Below are 16,576 nucleotides of genomic sequence, written 5' to 3' on the forward strand. Positions count from 1 at the left end.
ATCAGCCTTCAGTTGTTTGACGTCCTTCACCGGGAGAGTTGTCTGACATAATTTCCTGTGACATGGCATTGACATCATTTCCTGTGACATGGCGTTTCAGGTGAATGTCATGGTGGACTACATCAGAGCTGCCACCAGCTCCTCAGAGACCAGCACCATCCCCGCCTTTGCAGAACGCACCTGTGCCACGGTCACCATCGGCGGCATGTGAGTACACCTATCTGGACACCAACTTGTCCCCCTGCACCGTCGACCTCTGCTGACCCCTAACATGTCTGTCACCTTGCTTGTAGACAGGATGAGTAGTCCAGACGAGCGTCCGGAAACCTCTAGTAAGTGCAGAGCTTTGTTCTAGTCCAGTAGGAACACGGCAGAGTCGGATCAAACTTACTGTATTTCACCCGTTGGAAAGTTGAATTGGGTGTTAGTACTGGACTGGAACAAACATGCACAATATGCTATGATTGAAGGGGACTGATCTAGGCCGTATATATCTATATTCCTTAGAATCAGTTGAAGTGAATATCTGTCTGTAGGCCACTGATGTAATGGACAAGACAGTTCAACGAGAAATAAAAGCTCTACAAAGGCCCAATAGAACAGCTTAAATGTACACAGTACAGGCCTACTGCATTAAAGAGCAACAAATGTGGGCAAGCCACAGAGTTCATTCACACCCCTTCAGGTCCACCTGTTGCCCGGCTACGCCTTCTGAGGTTGTTTTCACTCATACACATGGAAGAAAGACCTTGTTAAGACATGTTCTGGAGCTACGGAGTCCCTCTCCTTTCATCTGCTGGCCCCCCTTATCACACGGCACCGCTAGTTAGCAGCAACGCCCGGCTAGCGTAAGCGTAGGTCACCCAATTACCAGGAAGACGCACTGCGGTGCATTGTGGGTAACAGGTGGCCTGGCCGCCCTCAGGCTCTGAGGTGCTGTGTGTGTGAGCGTGCGTGCTCGTCTTATGGCGCACCATATTTCTCTCCACGTGGTGAGCCAGACCCCTCTACCCGTTTAGCACAAGGCGAGGGGGAGAGGCACAGCAGGGGGGCTAGCTGGAGATAGCTAGTGCCAGCAGGCTAGCAGCCTACGTCCCAGATACCACGACCATTGAGATGGTTAGTATTGTAGTGGGGACTGGTGGAGAGGGGTGTGGAAAAGACCTGTTTGACCGTACCCTGCTTTTAGGCTAATTTAAGGTTGTCTGATTTCCCAAGGACACGTCAACCTCATTTCCTCATACTTTATACATGCATACAGTCAGGCAGGCTAGGCCATTCAGTAAACAAGAGTTCGTTCTTTAAACTGACTTGCCTTTATAAATGAAGCTAGAATAAATAGTCTTTGGAACAAGCACTAATCTGACAACCTGGATGGGTCAAAGTGAAAGATCCACCATGTTGTTTTCACCCATCCCAGTCATGTGAGATCTATGAAAAGAAAACAATATGCATTTTTTCAACTTTTTTAAGTGTCTAATTTGAAGGCAATTTGCAACACTTAGTCCAACATTTTTGCAGTGTTAGCTGATCTGCCTCCACATTTCCAGTCAGAAGATGTGAAAGTCATTAAAGCCACTGTCACGATGTGATGCTCAATTTGTCTCAATTTATAAAAGACCGAGAAATGAAACAAAGTGAGGATGGGGGAAATTACTTTTTCTGTTTCTTCTCTTTTCTTTTTGACTCCACATCTCAATTGAAGGCAGTTTACTAGACTCCTCCTGTTTTTATTTTCTGTCTCTCTGTCTCTCTGTCTCTCTGTCTCTCTGTCTCTGGCTCTCTGTGTCTGTGTCTCTGGCTCTCTGTGTCTGTGTCTCTGGCTCTCTGTGTCTGTGTCTCTGGCTCTCTGTGTCTCTGGCTCTCTGTCTCTGTGTCTCTGGCTCTCTGTGTCTGTGTCTCTGTCTGTCTGTGTCTCTGTCTGTCTGTGTCTCTGTCTGTCTGTCTGTGTCTCTGTCTGTCTGTCTGTCTGTGTGTCTGTCTGTGTGTCTGTCTGTGTGTCTCTGTGTCTGTCTGTCTCTGTGTGTCTGTGTGTCTGTCTGTGTCTGTCTGTGTGTCTGTCTGTGTGTCTGTGTGTCTGTGTCTCTGTCTGTCTGTGTCTCTGTCTGTCTGTGTGTCTGTGTCTCTGTCTGTGTCTCTGTCTGTCTGTCTGTGTCTCTGTCTGTCTGTCTGTGTCTGTGTGTCTGTCTGTGTCTCTGTCTGTGTGTCTCTGTCTGTGTGTCTCTGTCTGTCTGTCTGTCTGTCTGTGTCTCTGTCTGTCTGTGTCTCTGTCTGTCTGTCTGTCTGTCTGTCTGTGTCTCTGTCTGTCTGTCTGTCTGTCTGTCTGTCTCTCTGTCTGTCTGTCTGTGTCTGTCTGTCTGTGTGTCTCTCTGTCTGTCTGTCTGTGTCTCTGTCTGTCTGTGTCTCTGTCTGTCTGTGTCTCTGTCTGTCTGTGTCTCTGTCTGTGTCTCTGTCTGTCTGTGTCTCTGTCTCTGTCTGTGTCTCTGTCTGTCTGTCTGTGTCTGTGTCTCTGTGTGTCTGTCTCTGTCTGTCTGTCTGTGTGTCTCTGTCTGTCTGTCTGTCTGTCTCTGTGTCTGTCTCTGTCTGTCTGTCTGTCTCTGTCTCTCTGTCTGTCTCTGTCTGTCTGTGTCTCTCTGTGTCTGTGTCTCTCTGTCTCTGTGTCTCTGTCTCTCTCTGTCTCTGTGCTCTCTCTGTCTCTGTGTCTCTCTCTGTGTCTCTCTGTGTCTGTGTCTCTGTGTCTGTGTCTCTGTGTCTGTGTCTCTCTGTCTGTGTCTGTCTGTGTCTGTCTGTGTCTCTCTGTGTCTCTCTGTGTCTGTGTCTGTCTGTCTGTCTGTCTGTCTGTCTGTGTCTCTCTGTGTCTGTCTCTCTGTGTCTGTGTCTCTCTCTGTCTGTGTCTCTGTCTGTGTCTCTCTGTGCCTCTCTCTGTGTCTGTCTGTCTGTGTCTGTCTCTCTGTGTCTGTGTCTCTGTGTCTGTGTGTCTGTCTGTGTCTCTCTGTGTCTCTGTGTCTGTCTGTGTCTCTCTGTGTGTCTGTCTGTGTCTCTGTCTGTGTCTCTCTGTGTCTCTCTGTGTCTCTGTCTGTGTCTGTCTGTGTCTCTGTGTGTCTGTCTGTCTCTCTGTGTCTCTGTGTGTCTGTCTGTGTCTCTCTGTGTCTCTGTGTGTCTGTCTGTGTCTCTGTGTGTCTGTCTGTGTCTCTGTGTGTCTCTCTGTGTCTCTGTGTGTCTGTCTGTGTCTCTCTGTGTCTGTGTCTCTCTGTGTCTGTGTCTCTCTGTGTCTGTGTCTCTCTGTTCTCTCTGTGTCTCTGTGTCTCTCTGTGTCTTTGTCTGTGTCTCTCTCTGTCTCTCTGTGCCTGTGTCTCTGTCTGTGTCTCTCTGTGTCTCTGTGTCTCTGTCTCTGTCTCTGTGTGTCTGTCTGTGTCTCTCTGTGTGTCTGTCTGTCTCTCTGTGTCTGTCTGTGTCTCTCTGTGTGTCTGTCTGTGTCTCTCTGTGTGTCTGTCTGTGTCTCTCTGTGTCTCTGTGTGTCTGTCTGTGTCTCTGTGTGTCTGTCTGTGTCTCTGTGTGTCTGTCTGTGTCTCTCTGTGTCTCTGTGTGTCTGTCTGTGTCTCTCTGTGTGTCTGTCTGTGTCTCTCTGTGTGTCTGTCTGTGTCTCTCTGTGTCTCTGTGTGTCTGTCTGTGTCTCTCTGTGTGTCTGTCTGTGTCTCTCTGTGTCTCTGTGTGTCTGTCTGTGTCTCTCTGTGTCTCTCTGTGTCTGTCTGTGTCTCTCTGTGTCTCTGTGTGTCTGTCTGTGTCTCTCTGTGTCTGTCTCTGTGTGTCTGTCTCTGTGTGTCTGTCTCTGTGTCTCTGTCTCTGTGTGTCTGTGTCTCTCTGTGTCTGTCTGTGTCTGTCTGTGTCTGTCTGTGTCTCTCTGTGTCTCTGTGTGTCTGTCTGTGTCTCTGTGTGTCTCTCTGTGTGTCTGTCTCTGTGTCTCTGTGTGTCTGTCTGTGTGTCTCTCTGTGTCTCTGTGTGTCTGTCTGTGTCTCTCTCTCTGTGTCTGTGTCTCTCTGTGTCTGTGTCTCTGTGTGTCTGTCTGTGTCTCTCTGTGTCTCTGTCTGTCTGTCTCTCTGTGTGTCTGTCTGTCTCTCTGTGTGTCTGTGTGTCTCTGTGTGTCTGTGTGTCTCTGTGTGTCTGTGTCTCTCTGTGTGTCTGTGTCTCTCTGTGTGTCTGTCTCTGTGTCTGTCTCTGTGTGTCTGTCTGTCTCTCTCTGTCTCTCTGTGTCTGTCTCTCTGTCTCTCTGTGTCTCTGTCTCTGTGTCTCTGTCTCTGTCTGTCTGTCTCTGTGTGTCTGTCTCTGTCTCTCTGTCTCTCTGTCTCTCTGTCTCTCTGTCTCTGTGTCTCTGTCTCTCTCTGTCTGTCTCTGTGTCTCTGTCTGTGTCTCTCTGTGTCTGTCTGTGTCTCTCTGTGTGTCTGTGTGTCTCTGTGTGTCTGTGTCTCTCTCTGTCTGTCTGTGTCTCTCTCTGTGTGTCTGTGTCTCTCTGTGTGTCTGTGTGTCTGTCTGTGTCTGTCTGTGTCTGTGTGTCTCTGTGTCTCTGTGTCTTTGTCTCTCTGTCTGTGTCTCTCTCTCTCTGTCTTCTGTGTCTCTCTGTCTGTCTCTCTCTCTGTCTCTCTCTGTCTGTGTCTTTCTGTGTCTGTGTCTCTCTCTGTGTGTCTCTCTCTGTGTGTCTGTCTCTGTGTGTCTGTCTCTGTGTGTCTCTCTCTGTGTGTCTGTCTCTGTGTGTCTGTCTCTGTGTGTCTGTCTCTGTGTGTCTCTCTCTGTGTGTCTCTCTGTGTCTCTGTGTCTCTGTGTCTGTGTCTCTCTGTGTCTTTGCCTCTCTGTGTCTGTCTCTCTCTGTGTGTCTCTGTCTCTCTGTGTGTCTGTCTGTGTCTCTGTCTGTCTCTCTCTCTGTCTCTCTGTCTGTGTCTCTCTCTGTCTCTCTGTGCCTGTGTCTCTCTGTCTCTGTGTCTGTCTCTCTCTGTCTCTCTCTGTGTCTCTGTCTCTCTCTCTGTGTCTCTGTCTCTCTGTCTCTCTGTCTCTCTCTCTGTCTCTCTGTGTCTCTGTGTCTCTGTCTCTCTGTCTCTCTGTCTCTCTCTCTGTGTCTGTGTCTGTCTCTGTGTCTGTCTCTCTCTGTCTCTCTGTGTCTCTGTCTCTGTGTCTCTGTCTCTGTGTCTCTGTCTCTCTGTCTCTCTCTCTGTGTCTGTGTCTCTGTCTCTGTGTCTGTCTCTCTCTGTCTCTCTGTGTCTCTGTCTCTGTCTCTCTCTGTCTCTCTGTCTCTCTGTGTCTGTGTCTCTCTGTGTGTCTGTGTCTCTCTCTGTCTGTCTGTGTCTCTCTGTGTGTCTGTGTCTCTCTCTGTGTGTCTGTGTCTCTCTGTGTGTCTGTGTCTCTCTCTGTGTGTCTGTGTCTCTCTCTGTGTCTCTGTCTGTCTGTGTGTCTGTGTCTCTCTCTGTCTGTCTCTCTGTGTGTCTGTGTCTCTCTGTGTGTCTCTGTGTGTCTGTCTCTCTGTCTGTCTCTCTCTCTGTCTCTCTCTGTCTCTCTTTCTGTGTCTGTGTCTGTCTCTGTGTGTCTGTCTCTGTCTGTCTGTCTCTGTGTGTCTGTCTCTCTGTGTCTGTCTCTCTGTCTGTCTCTGTGTGTCTGTCTCTGTGTGTCTCTCTCTGTGTGTCTCTCTCTGTGTGTCTGTGTCTCTCTGTGTGTCTGTGTCTGTGTCTCTCTGTGTCTATGTCTCTCTGTGTCTGTGTCTCTCTGTGTCTGTCTCTCTGTGTCTCTCTGTGTCTGTGTCTCTCTCTGTCTCTCTGTGTCTGTGTCTGTCTCTGTGTCTGTGTCTGTCTCTGTGTCTGTCTCTCTCTGTGTCTCTGTGTCTCTGTCTCTGTGTCTCTCTGTCTCTCTCTGTGTCTCTGTGTCTCTGTCTCTCTGTGTGTCTGTGTCTCTCTCTGTGTCTGTGTCTCTCTGTGTGTCTGTCTCTCTCTGTGTGTCTGTGTCTCTCTCTGTGTGTCTGTGTCTCTCTGTGTGTCTGTGTCTCTCTGTGTGTCTGTGTCTCTCTGTGTGTCTGTGTCTCTCTCTGTGTGTCTGTCTTCTGTGTCTCTCTGTGTCTCTCTGTGTGTCTGTCTCTCTGTCTGTCTCTCTCTGTCTGTCTCTCTGTGTCTCTCTGTGTCTGTGTCTCTCTCTGTGTGTCTGTCTCTCTGTCTGTCTCTGTGTCTCTCTCTGTGTCTGTGTCTCTCTGTGTCTCTGTCTCTCTGTCTCTCTGTGTCTGTGTCTCTCTGTGTCTCTCTGTGTCTGTCTCTGTGTGTCTGTCTCTGTGTGTCTGTCTCTGTGTGTCTGTCTCTGTGTGTCTGTCTCTCTGTGTCTCTCTGTGTCTCTCTCTGTCTTTCTCTCTGTGTGTCTCTCTCTGTGTCTCTCTCTGTGTGTCTCTCTCTGTGTGTCTCTCTCTGTGTCTGTGTCTCTCTCTGTGTGTCTGTGTCTCTCTCTGTGTGTCTGTGTGTCTGTGTCTCTCTGTCTGTGTGTCTGTGTCTCTCTGTGTCTCTGTGTCTTTGTCTCTCTGTGTCTTTGTCTCTCTCTGTGTCTGTGTCTCTCTGTGTGTCTGTGTCTCTCTGTGTGTCTGTGTCTCTGTGTGTCTGTGTCTCTCTCTGTCTGTGTGTCTGTGTCTCTCTGTGTGTCTGTGTCTGTGTCTCTCTGTGTCTGTGTCTCTCTGTGTCTGTGTCTCTCTGTGTCTCTGTCTCTCTGTCTCTCTCTGTGTCTGTGTCTTTCTGTGTCTGTGTCTCTCTGTGTGTCTGTGTCTCTCTGTGTGTCTGTCTCTGTGTGTCTGTGTCTCTCTCTGTGTGTCTGTCTCTCTCTGTGTCTGTGTCTCTCTGTCTGTCTGTGTCTGTCTCTGTGTCTGTGTCTCTCTGTCTGTCTGTCTCTGTGTCTTTGTCTCTCTCTGTCTGTGTCTCTGTGTTTCTGTGTCTCTCTGTGTTTCTCTCTCTGTGTCTCTGTGTGTCTGTCTCTCTCTGTGTGTCTGTGTCTCTGTCTGTCTGTCTGTGTCTCTCTGTCTCTCTCTGTCTCTCTCTGTCTGTGTCTTTCTGTGTCTGTGTCTCTCTCTGTGTGTCTGTCTCTCTGTCTGTCTCTGTCTTCTCTCTCTGTCTGTCTGTGTCTGTCTCTCTGTCTGTCTCTGTGTCTCTCTGTGTCTCTGTCTGTCTGTGTCTCTCTGTGTCTGTGTCTGTCTGTGTCTCTTTCTGTCTGTCTGTGTGTCTCTGTCTGTCTGTCTCTGTGTGTCTGTCTCTGTGTGTCTGTCTCTGTCTCTCTGTGTGTCTCTCTGTGTCTCTCTGTGTGTCTGTGTCTCTCTGTGTGTCTGTGTCTCTCTGTGTGTGTCTGTGTGTCTCTCTGTGTGTCTGTGTCTCTCTGTGTCTGTGTGTCTGTGTCTCTGTGTCTGTGTCTGTGTCTCTGTGTCTCTGTGTCTTTGTCTCTGTGTCTTTGTCTCTCTGTGTCTGTGTATCTCTGTGTGTCTGTCTCTCTGTGTCTGTGTCTCTCTGTGTGTCTGTGTGTCTGTGTCTCTCTCTGTCTCTCTCTGTGTCTGTGTGTCTCTCTCTGTGTGTCTGTCTCTCTGTCTCTCTGTGTCTGTGTCTCTCTCTGTGTCTGTCTGTCTCTGTGTGTCTGTCTGTGTCTGTGTGTGTGTGTCTCTGTCTCTGTGTCTGTGTCTGTCTGTGTCTATGTCTCTCTGTGTCTCTCTGTGTCTCTGTCTGTCTCTGTGTGTCTGTCTCTCTCTGTGTGTCTGTGTCTCTCTCTGTGTGTCTGTGTCTCTCTCTGTGTGTCTGTCTCTCTCTGTGTGTCTGTGTGTGTCTGTGTGTGTCTCTGTGTCTTGTCTCTCTGTGTCTGTGTCTCTGTCTCTCTGTGTCTGTGTCTCTCTCTGTCTGTGTCTCTCTCTGTCTGTGTCTCTCTGTGTGTCTGTGTCTCTGTGTGTCTGTGTCTCTCTGTGTGTCTGTGTCTCTGTCTGTCTCTCTCTCTGTCTGTCTCTGTGTCTGTGTCTCTCTGTCTGTCTATGTGTGTCTCTGTCTGTCTCTGTGTGTCTGTCTCTGTGTCTGTCTCTGTGTCTTTGTGTCTCTGTGTCTTTGTGTCTGTGTGTGTCTGTGTGTCTGTGTGTGTCTGTCTGTGTGTCTCTGTCTCTGTGTGTGTCTGTCTCTGTGTGTCTGTCTCTGTGTCTGTCTCTGTGTGTCTGTCTCTGTGTGTGTCTGTCTCTGTGTGTCTCTGTCTCTGTGTGTCTCTGTCTCTCTGTCTCTGTGTCTCTCTCTGTCTCTGTGTCTCTCTGTCTCACAGGATGTATGAGGCAGTGTTTCCCTGCCTCATCTACCTCTCCAATTAATCTGAACAGAATAACCTAATAAAAATATTTCACCACAACGAGGAGCCACCAAACTTACTCAATCACGGTCTTAGCATGCCGACAGGCTAACAAAACATTTTGGAAAGACAAGCCTGCACTGAGTGCACTCACTCCCATCCACTTTAGCTGTTACATGGGCGCCTAACAGCTCTGAGCTAACTGCAGAGCCCTTCCATCGAACTCTCACCTGTTATTTTTCTACTTCTATCTCTCACCTTCCCCCTCTTTCTGTGGTTGTGAAATAACAGTGCAGCCTCTGGTTGCTGTGGTTCGAAGGTCTCCCTCACCTCGCCATGTTGCCGGGACCTTGACTTGCTAGTCAGTTAGTTAGTCAGTCATTGTCTTTCACATATTCCTTAACCTGTTGCGTCGCGCAATCCCGGATCCGGGATTACGCAATGTTAACTATTCATGAAAATCGCAAATGAAATGAAATAAATATATTTGCTCTCAAGCTTAGACTTTTGTTAAGCTTTCTTTGTTCTGCTTCAGTGTTTCTGAGCTTGTGTTTCTGAGCTTGTGTTTCTTCAGTGTTTCTTCAGTGTTTCTTCAGTATTTCTGGGCTTGTGTTTCTGAGCTTGTGTTTCTGAGCTTGTGTTTCTGAGCTTGTGTTTCTGAGCTTGTGTTTCTGAGCTTGTGTTTCTTCAGTGTTTCTTCAGTGTTTCTTCAGCTTTTTTCTGGGCTTGTGTTTCTTCAGTGTTTCTGGGCTTGTGTTTCTTCAGTGTTTCTGGGCTTGTGTTTCTGAGCCTGTGGTTCTGGGCTTGTGTTTCTGAGCCTGTGGTTCTGGGCTTGTGTTTCTGAGCCTGTGGTTCTGAGCCTGTGGTTCTGGGCTTGTGTTTCTGAGCCTGTGGTTCTGGGCTTGTGTTTCTGAGCCTGTGGTTCTGAGCCTGTGGTTCTGAGCCTGTGGTTCTGGGCTTGTGTTTCTGAGCCTGTGGTTCTGAGCCTGTGGTTCTGAGCCTGTGGTTCTGAGCCTGTGGTTCTGGGCCTGTGGTTCTGGGCTTGTGTTTCTGAGCCTGTGTTTCTTCAGTGTTCCTGAGCTTGTCCACTCTGTTTCTCTCTCTCCCTCCACAGTAACATAGCCGAGGCGTTGGTCAGTAAAGGTTTTGCCACGGTCATCCGCTACAGACAGGATGATGACCAGCGCTCATCCCACTACGACGAGCTACTGGCTGCAGAGGCACGGTAAGCACAGTGCCCCAAAATGGTTCCTACTGCTGAAAACTAAACCTGACTGATTTAACCAGCTTGACTAAACCTCCCTTTAAATGAAAATGCTTTCTGTCATGCTCATGCAACAACATAAGTGTATTCCCCTTAGTGATACAATACGAATATGTGTGTGTTGCATCATGGCAAAATATTGAACAACACTGGTCAGAGGTGGCCATTTCTCCCTGTGTCGTAAATCAGCACCTCTACAACCTGGGGTGTGTCCATTACTCCGATTCTGTTGCAAAATGTTTCTTAAACTGAAGCAAACTGAACAAAACAGGGAAAGACCTACCTGAATTTGTCCATTAGAACCTCTCGTTTAGACTGATTACACCCCTTGCGCTGCTCTAATTTTCTACGAAAGTATTGGCCTCTGAGTGTCACTCTATCGCGCACACACACACACTGAATCAGGCCTTCTCTTTACATGTGCTTTGTGAATATAATCATGTGCACCAGGAGATTTAGTACGTGCTTTAATACACCACTAAAGATGAAGATCTCCGGGTTAGCAGATAGAGGACGACCCACCCTTGGTGTTTGTGCAAGTGTTTTCCCATGCTACCCTTCTGTCTCTTTCTGGGCTCCTCAAACTCCTTCTCTTCCCTTTCTCATTCTCCCTCATCTCTTACACACACACAGTAGTGAAACACACATCACTGACCCACAGATGACAATGACTGACACAATTTCCATCTTTGTCATCTTCATCTGTAGCACTCAATCCCTTTCCAGTAGGAATCTGAACAGGTGGTCATCACACCAGCGTCAGGGTCAGACTGAAAATGCACTCCCTCGTCCCCTCCAACCATTACAGTTTCCATTTTAAGGGTGTAGATTACACGTGAAGTCCCTCTGCCGCTGATCCTCATGGTGGAGCCGGGGAGCTTGGAAACTGTATCCCCCCTCTGAGCCGGAATGGCTCTCTGAGTGTTTATTACCCACAGCTTCATTTCTCCTCTGCGGCTCAAAGACCTGATGGTTTCTCCTTAACTCGCTGGATGATGGGATGAACCGTAATGGTGGCCGCTCTGTCTCACTCTCTCCCTCTGATTGATCACAGGGCAATCAAGAACGGGAAAGGGCTGCATAGCAAGAAGGAGGTCCCCATCCACAGAGTGGCTGATATCTCTGGGGTAAGATGGATGTGTGTGAGAGTGTGGGTGGGAGAGAGAGATGTGGGTGTGTGTGTCTTTGAGGAATAGTTGTGTGTTTACTGTTATGTGACTAGGCTTATATCTTGTGTGATTTTCCCCCTGCTGTGTGTGTGTGTGTGTGCAATGTTCACGCACATTCTTGGGCCAACATTCTTCTTGATAATATAATTGCCAAACCTTGACCCACCAGTCTCAATGCCCTCCAGTCTCTCCTAAGCCACTCCCCAGGACCTTGTCATCTGATCTATAGATGACTCACTCTAAGTAATATCCATAATACCACCCCGTAACTCCCCATATTATAGCAATAAAGTCCCATCTAAATATAGTTCCCTCTGCGTTAATAAAGTCATCTAGAAAGTTGTTTACGTGTTCCAGGGACAGCAGACAGCATCTCTGCTTATGAAAATTGATTGGGTTGCTCACTAAACGAAGATTCGATTTTCCTCCGTGCCCATAAAATGTGTTAACGGGGAATAATGAGATGCACGTACGTACCCACTCTCTCTCCGCTCTCTCTCTCCGCTCTCTCTCTCCGCTCTCTCTCTCCGCTCTCTCTCTCTCTCCGCTCTCTCTCTCCGCTCTCTCTCTCCGCTCTCTCTCTCCGCTCTCTCTTCTCCGCTCTCTCTCCGCTCTCTCTCCGCTTTCTTCTCCGCTCTCTCCGCTCTCTCTCTCCTCTCTCCGCTCTCTCTCTCCGCTTTCTCTCGCTTTCTCCGCTCTTCTCTCTCCGCTCTCTTCTCTCTCTCTCTCTCCGCTCTCTCTCTCCGCTCTCTCGCTCTCTCCGCTCTCTCCGCTCTCTCCGCTCTCGTCTCCGCTCTCTCGCTCTCTTCGCTCTCTCGCTCTCCGCTCTCGCTCTCTCCGCTCTCGCTCTCTCGCTCTCTCGCTCTCTCTCTCGCTCTCCGCTCTCTCTCTACACTCTCTCTCTCTACATGCTTTCTCTCTTCCGCTCTCTCTCTCCGCTTCTCCGCTTCTCGCTCTCGCTCCGCTCTCTCGCTCTCGCTTCGCTCTCTCGCTCTCTCCGCTCTCTCGCTCTCTACACGCTCTCTCGCTCTCCGCTTCTCTCTACACTCTCTCTCTCTCACTCTTCTCTACACTTTCTCTCTCTCTACTCTCTCTCTCTCCGCTTTCTCTCTCCGCTTTCTCTTCTCCGCTCTCTCCGCTCTCTCTCTCCGCTCTCTCCTCTCTCCGCTCTCTCGCTCTCTCACGCTCTCTCTCTCCGCTCTCTCTCTCTCCGCTCTCTCTCTCTCCGCTCTCTCTCTCTCTCCGCTCTCTCTCTCTCTCGCTCTCTCTCGCTCTCTCTCTCTCGCTTCTCTCGCTCTCTCTCCGCTCTCTCGCTTTCGCTCTCTCCGCTCTCTTCGCTCTCTCCGCTTCTCCGCTCTTCTCTCTCTCCGCTCTTCGCTTCGCTCTCCGCTCTCTCGCTCTCTACGCTCTCTCTCGCTCTCTCTCTCTCGCACACTCTCTCTCTCTCCGCTCTCGCTCTCTACACACTCTCTCTCTCACGCTCTCTCTCTCTACACTCTCTCTCTCTACACGCTCTCTCTCTACACGCTCTCTCTCCGCTTCTCTCTCTCCGCTCTCTCGCTTTCTCCGCTCTCTCTCTCCGCTCTCTCGCTCTCTCCGCTCTCTCTCTCTCTCGCTCTCTCCGCTCTTCTCCGCTCTCTCTCTCCGCTCTTTCCTCTCTCCGCTTTCTCTCTCTCCGCTTTCTCTCTCTCTCCGCTCTCTCTCTCTCCGCTCTCTCTCTCTCTTCCTCTCGCTTTCTCTCTCTCTCGCTCTTTCCGCTTCTTCTTCCGCTCTCGCTCTCTCTCCGCTTCTCTCTCTCCGCTTCTCACGCTTCTCTCGCTTTCTCCGCTTCTCTCCGCTCTCTCTCTCGCTCTCTCTCTCCGCTTCCGCTCTCCGCTCTCTCTCCGCTTTCTTCTCTCCGCTTTTCTCCGCTTTCTCCGCTCTTTCGCTCTTCTCCGCTCTCGCTCGCTCTCCGCTCTCTCCCGCTCTCTCCGCTCTCTCTCTTCTCCGCTCTCTCCTCTCTCGCTCTCGCTCTCTACACGCTTTCTACACGCTCTCTCTACACGCTTCTACACGCTCTCTACACGCTTTCTCTCTCTTTCTACACGCTCTCTCTCTACACTCTCTCTCTCTACACGCGCTCTCTCTCTCTCTCTACACGCTCTCTCTCTTCTCTACATCTCTCTACACGCTCTTCTACACGCCTTCTACACGCTCTCTCTTCTACACGCTCTCTCTCTCTCTCTACACGCTCGCCGCTCTCTCTCTCTCTCCTCTTTCTCCGCTCTCTCTCTCCGCTCTCTCTCTCTCCGTCTCTCTCTCCGCTCTCTCTCTTCTACACTCTCTCTCTCTCCGCTCTCTCCGCTCTCTCCGCTCTCTCTCTCTCTCTCTCCGCTCTCTCTCTCCGCTCTCTCTCTCTCTCCGCTCTCTCTCTCTCCGCTCTCTCTCTCGCTCTCTCTCGCTCCGGACTCTCTCTCCGCTCTCTCCGCTCTTCGCATTCTCTCGCTCTCGCTCTCCGCTTCGCTCTTTCGCTCTCTGCAGCTCTCCGCTCTCTCGCTCTCTACACGCTCTCTACACGCTCTTCTACACGCTCTCTCTCTACACGCTCTCTCTCTCTACACGCTCTCTCTCTACACTCTTCTCTCTACTCTCTCTCTCTCTCTCTACACGCTCTATCTCTCTCTCTCTCTCTACACGCTCTCTCTACACGCTCTACACTCTCTCTCTCTCTCTCTACACGCTCTCTCTCTCTACACTCTCTCTCTCTACACACTCTCTCTCTCTACACACTCTCTCTCTACACACTCTCTCTCTCTACACACTCTCTCTCTCACACTCTCTCTCTCTCTCTCTCTCTCTACACTCTCTCTCTCTCTCTCTACACTCTCGCCTCTCTCTCTCTACACACTCTCTCTCTCTACACACTCTCTCTCTACACACTCTCTCTCTCCTCGCTCTCTCTCTCTCTCCGCTCTCTCCGCTCTCCTCCTCTCCGCTCTCTCTCTCTCTCTCTCTCGCCTCTCGCTCGCTCTCTCCGCTCTCCGCTCTCTGAGCTCTCCCGCTCTCTCCGCTCTCCTCCGCCTCCGCTCTCTCCGCTCTCTCGCTCTCTCGCTCTCTCCGCTCTCTCGCTCTCTCCGCTCTCTCGCTCTCTCCGCTCTCTCGCTCTCTCTCTACACGTTCTCTCTCTACACGCTCTCTCTACACGCTCTCTCTCTGTTTCTCTCTACACATTCTCTCTCTCCGCTCTCCTCTTCTCTCTCCGCTCTCTCTCTCTCTCTCCGCTCTCTCTCTCCGCTCTCTCTCCGCTCTCTCTCCGCTCTCTCTCTCTCTCCGCTCTCTCTCTCTCTCTCGCTCTCTCTCCTCTCTCTCCGCTCTCTCGCTCGCTCTCTCCGCTCTTCTCCGCTCTTCGCTCTCTCGCTTCTCGCGCTCTCCGCTCTCTCGCTCTCCGCTCTCTCCTCGCTCTCTCTCCGCTCTCTCTCGCTCGCTCTCTCTACACGCTCTTCTACACGCCTTCTACACGCTCTCTCTCTCTCTCTCTACACGCTCTCTCTCTTCTCTACACGCTCTTCTACACTCTCTCTACACGCTTCTCTCTCTACACGCTCGCTCTCTCTCTCTCTCTGCTCTACACGCTCTCTTCTCTACACGCTCTCTCTTCTACACGCCTCTCTCTACACACTCTCTCTCTTCTACACACTCTCTCTACACTCTACACACTCTCACTACTTCTCTCTACACTCTCTCTCTCTCTACACTCTCTCTCTCTACACTCTCTCTCTTCTCACTCTCTCTCACTCTCTCTACACACTCTCTCTCTCTCTCTCTCCGCTCTCTCTCCGCTCTTCTCCTCTCTCTTCTCCGCTCCTCTCTCTTCCGCTCTCTCCGCTCTCCGCTCTCTCCGTCTCTCTCCGCTTCTCCGCTTCCGCTCTCTCGCGCTCTTCCGCTCTCTCGCTCTCTCCGCTCTTCGCTCTCTCCGCTCTCTCGCTTTCTCACGCTCTCTCTCTACACGCTCTCTCGCTCTCTCACGCTCTCTACACGCTCTCTCTACACGCTCTCTCTCGCTCTCTCACGCTCTCTCTCTCTCTCCGCTCTCTCTCTCTCCGCTCTCTCTCTCCGCTCTCTCTCTACACGCTCTCTCTCTCCACGCTCTCTTCTCGCTCTCTCTCTCTCCGCTCTCTCCGCTTCTTGAAATCTTCCGCTCTCTCGCTCTCTCCGCTTCTCCTCTCTCTCTCTCTCCTCTCTCGCTCGCTCTCGCTAATTCCGCTCTCGCTATCTCCGCTTTCGCTCTCTCTCCGCTCTATGATCCGCTATCTCCGCTCTCTCGACAAGAAGATCTGCTTTCGCTCTCTTCTCTGAACGCCTTCTACATGTTATATATTCTTCTACACGCTCTCTCTACACGCCTCTACACGCTATATAATATATATATTCTCTCTCTCTCTACACGCTCTCTCTCTCACGCGCTCTCTCTACACGCTCTCTCTCTCAGTGGCTCCGTCTCTCTCTCTCTACACGCTCTCTCTCTCTCTCTCTACACGCTCTCTCTCTCTCTCTCTACACACTCTCTCTCTCTCTACACACTCTCTCTACACTCACTCTCTCTCTACACTCTCCTCTCTCTCTCTCACTACATCTCTCTCTCTACACACTCTCTCTCTCTCTACACACTCTCTCTCTCTCTCTACACTCTCTCTCTCTACACACCTCTCTCTCCTCCGCTCTCTCTCTCTCCGCTCTCTCTTCTCTCCGCTTCTCCTCTCTCTCTCCGATATTCGCCGCTTCTTCCGCTCTTCGCTTCCGCTCTCTCCGCTCTCTCCGCTCTCTCCGCTCTTCTCCGCCTCTCCGCTTCGCTTCTCCGCTCTCTCGCTTCTCCGCTCTTCGCTTCTCTCCGCTTTCTTAGCTCTTTCCGCTCTCTCGCTCTCTCCTCCGCTTCTCCGCTCTCTCGCTCTTCTACACGCTCTCTACACGCTTCTACACTCTCTCTACACGCTCTCTCTTCTCTCTCTACACACTCTCTCTCTCTCCGCTCTCTCTCCGCTCTCTCCGCTCTCTCTCTCTCCGCTCTTCTTCTCTCTCTCCGCTCTCTCTCGCTTCGCTTTCTCTCGCTCTTCTCGCTCTCTCCGCTTTCTCCGCTCTCTCTCGCTCTCTCCGCTTCTTCGCTCTCTCGCTCTCCGCTCTTCGCTCTCTCCGCTCTCTCGCTTCTCTCCGCTCTCTCGCTTCTCCGCTCTCGCTCTCTACACGCTCTCTCTCTCTCTCTACACGCTCTCTCTCTACACGCTCTCTCTACACGCTCTCTCTACACGCTCTCTCTCTACACGCTCTCTCTACACGCTCTCTCTCTACACGCGCTCTCTCTCTCTCTACACGCTCTCTCTCTCTCTCTCTACACTCTCTCTCTCTACACGCTCTCTCACTCTCTCTACACGCTCTACACTCTCTACACGCTCTCTCTCTCTCTCTTCTACACGCTCTCTCTCTCTCTCTCTACACGCTCTCTCTCTCTCTCTACACGCTCTCTCTCTCTCTCTCTACTCTCTCTCTCTCTCTCTCTCTCTCTCTCTCTCTCTACACTCTCTCTCTCTCTCTCTCTACACGCTCTCTCTCTCTCTCTCTACACGCTCTCTCTACTCTCTCTCTCTCTACACACTCTCTCTCTACTCTCTCTCTCTCTCTCTCTACACACTCTCTCTCTCTACACTTTCTCTCTCTACACTCTCTCTCTCTCTCTACACACTCTCTCTCTCTCTACACACTCTCTCTCTCTACACACTCTCTCTCTCTCTACACACTCTCTACTCTCTACACTCTCTCTCTACACACTCTCTCTCTCTACACTCTCTCTCTCTCT

General features: G+C 50.7%; 1 protein-coding gene across 1 annotated transcript in view; it reads left to right on the plus strand.

Moving 5' to 3' along the window:
• Nucleotides 1-16,576, plus strand: part of LOC135515701 (staphylococcal nuclease domain-containing protein 1-like) — a 434,912-nt gene that overhangs the window by 144,027 nt on the left and 274,309 nt on the right. The window contains 3 exon segments of the mRNA XM_064939384.1: nt 101-207; nt 9,431-9,541; nt 10,635-10,707. Coding sequence (XP_064795456.1) covers nt 101-207; nt 9,431-9,541; nt 10,635-10,707 — 291 coding nt within the window.

Source organism: Oncorhynchus masou, chromosome 27, assembly GCF_036934945.1.
Source record: "Oncorhynchus masou masou isolate Uvic2021 chromosome 27, UVic_Omas_1.1, whole genome shotgun sequence".
NCBI lineage: Eukaryota > Metazoa > Chordata > Actinopteri > Salmoniformes > Salmonidae > Oncorhynchus > Oncorhynchus masou.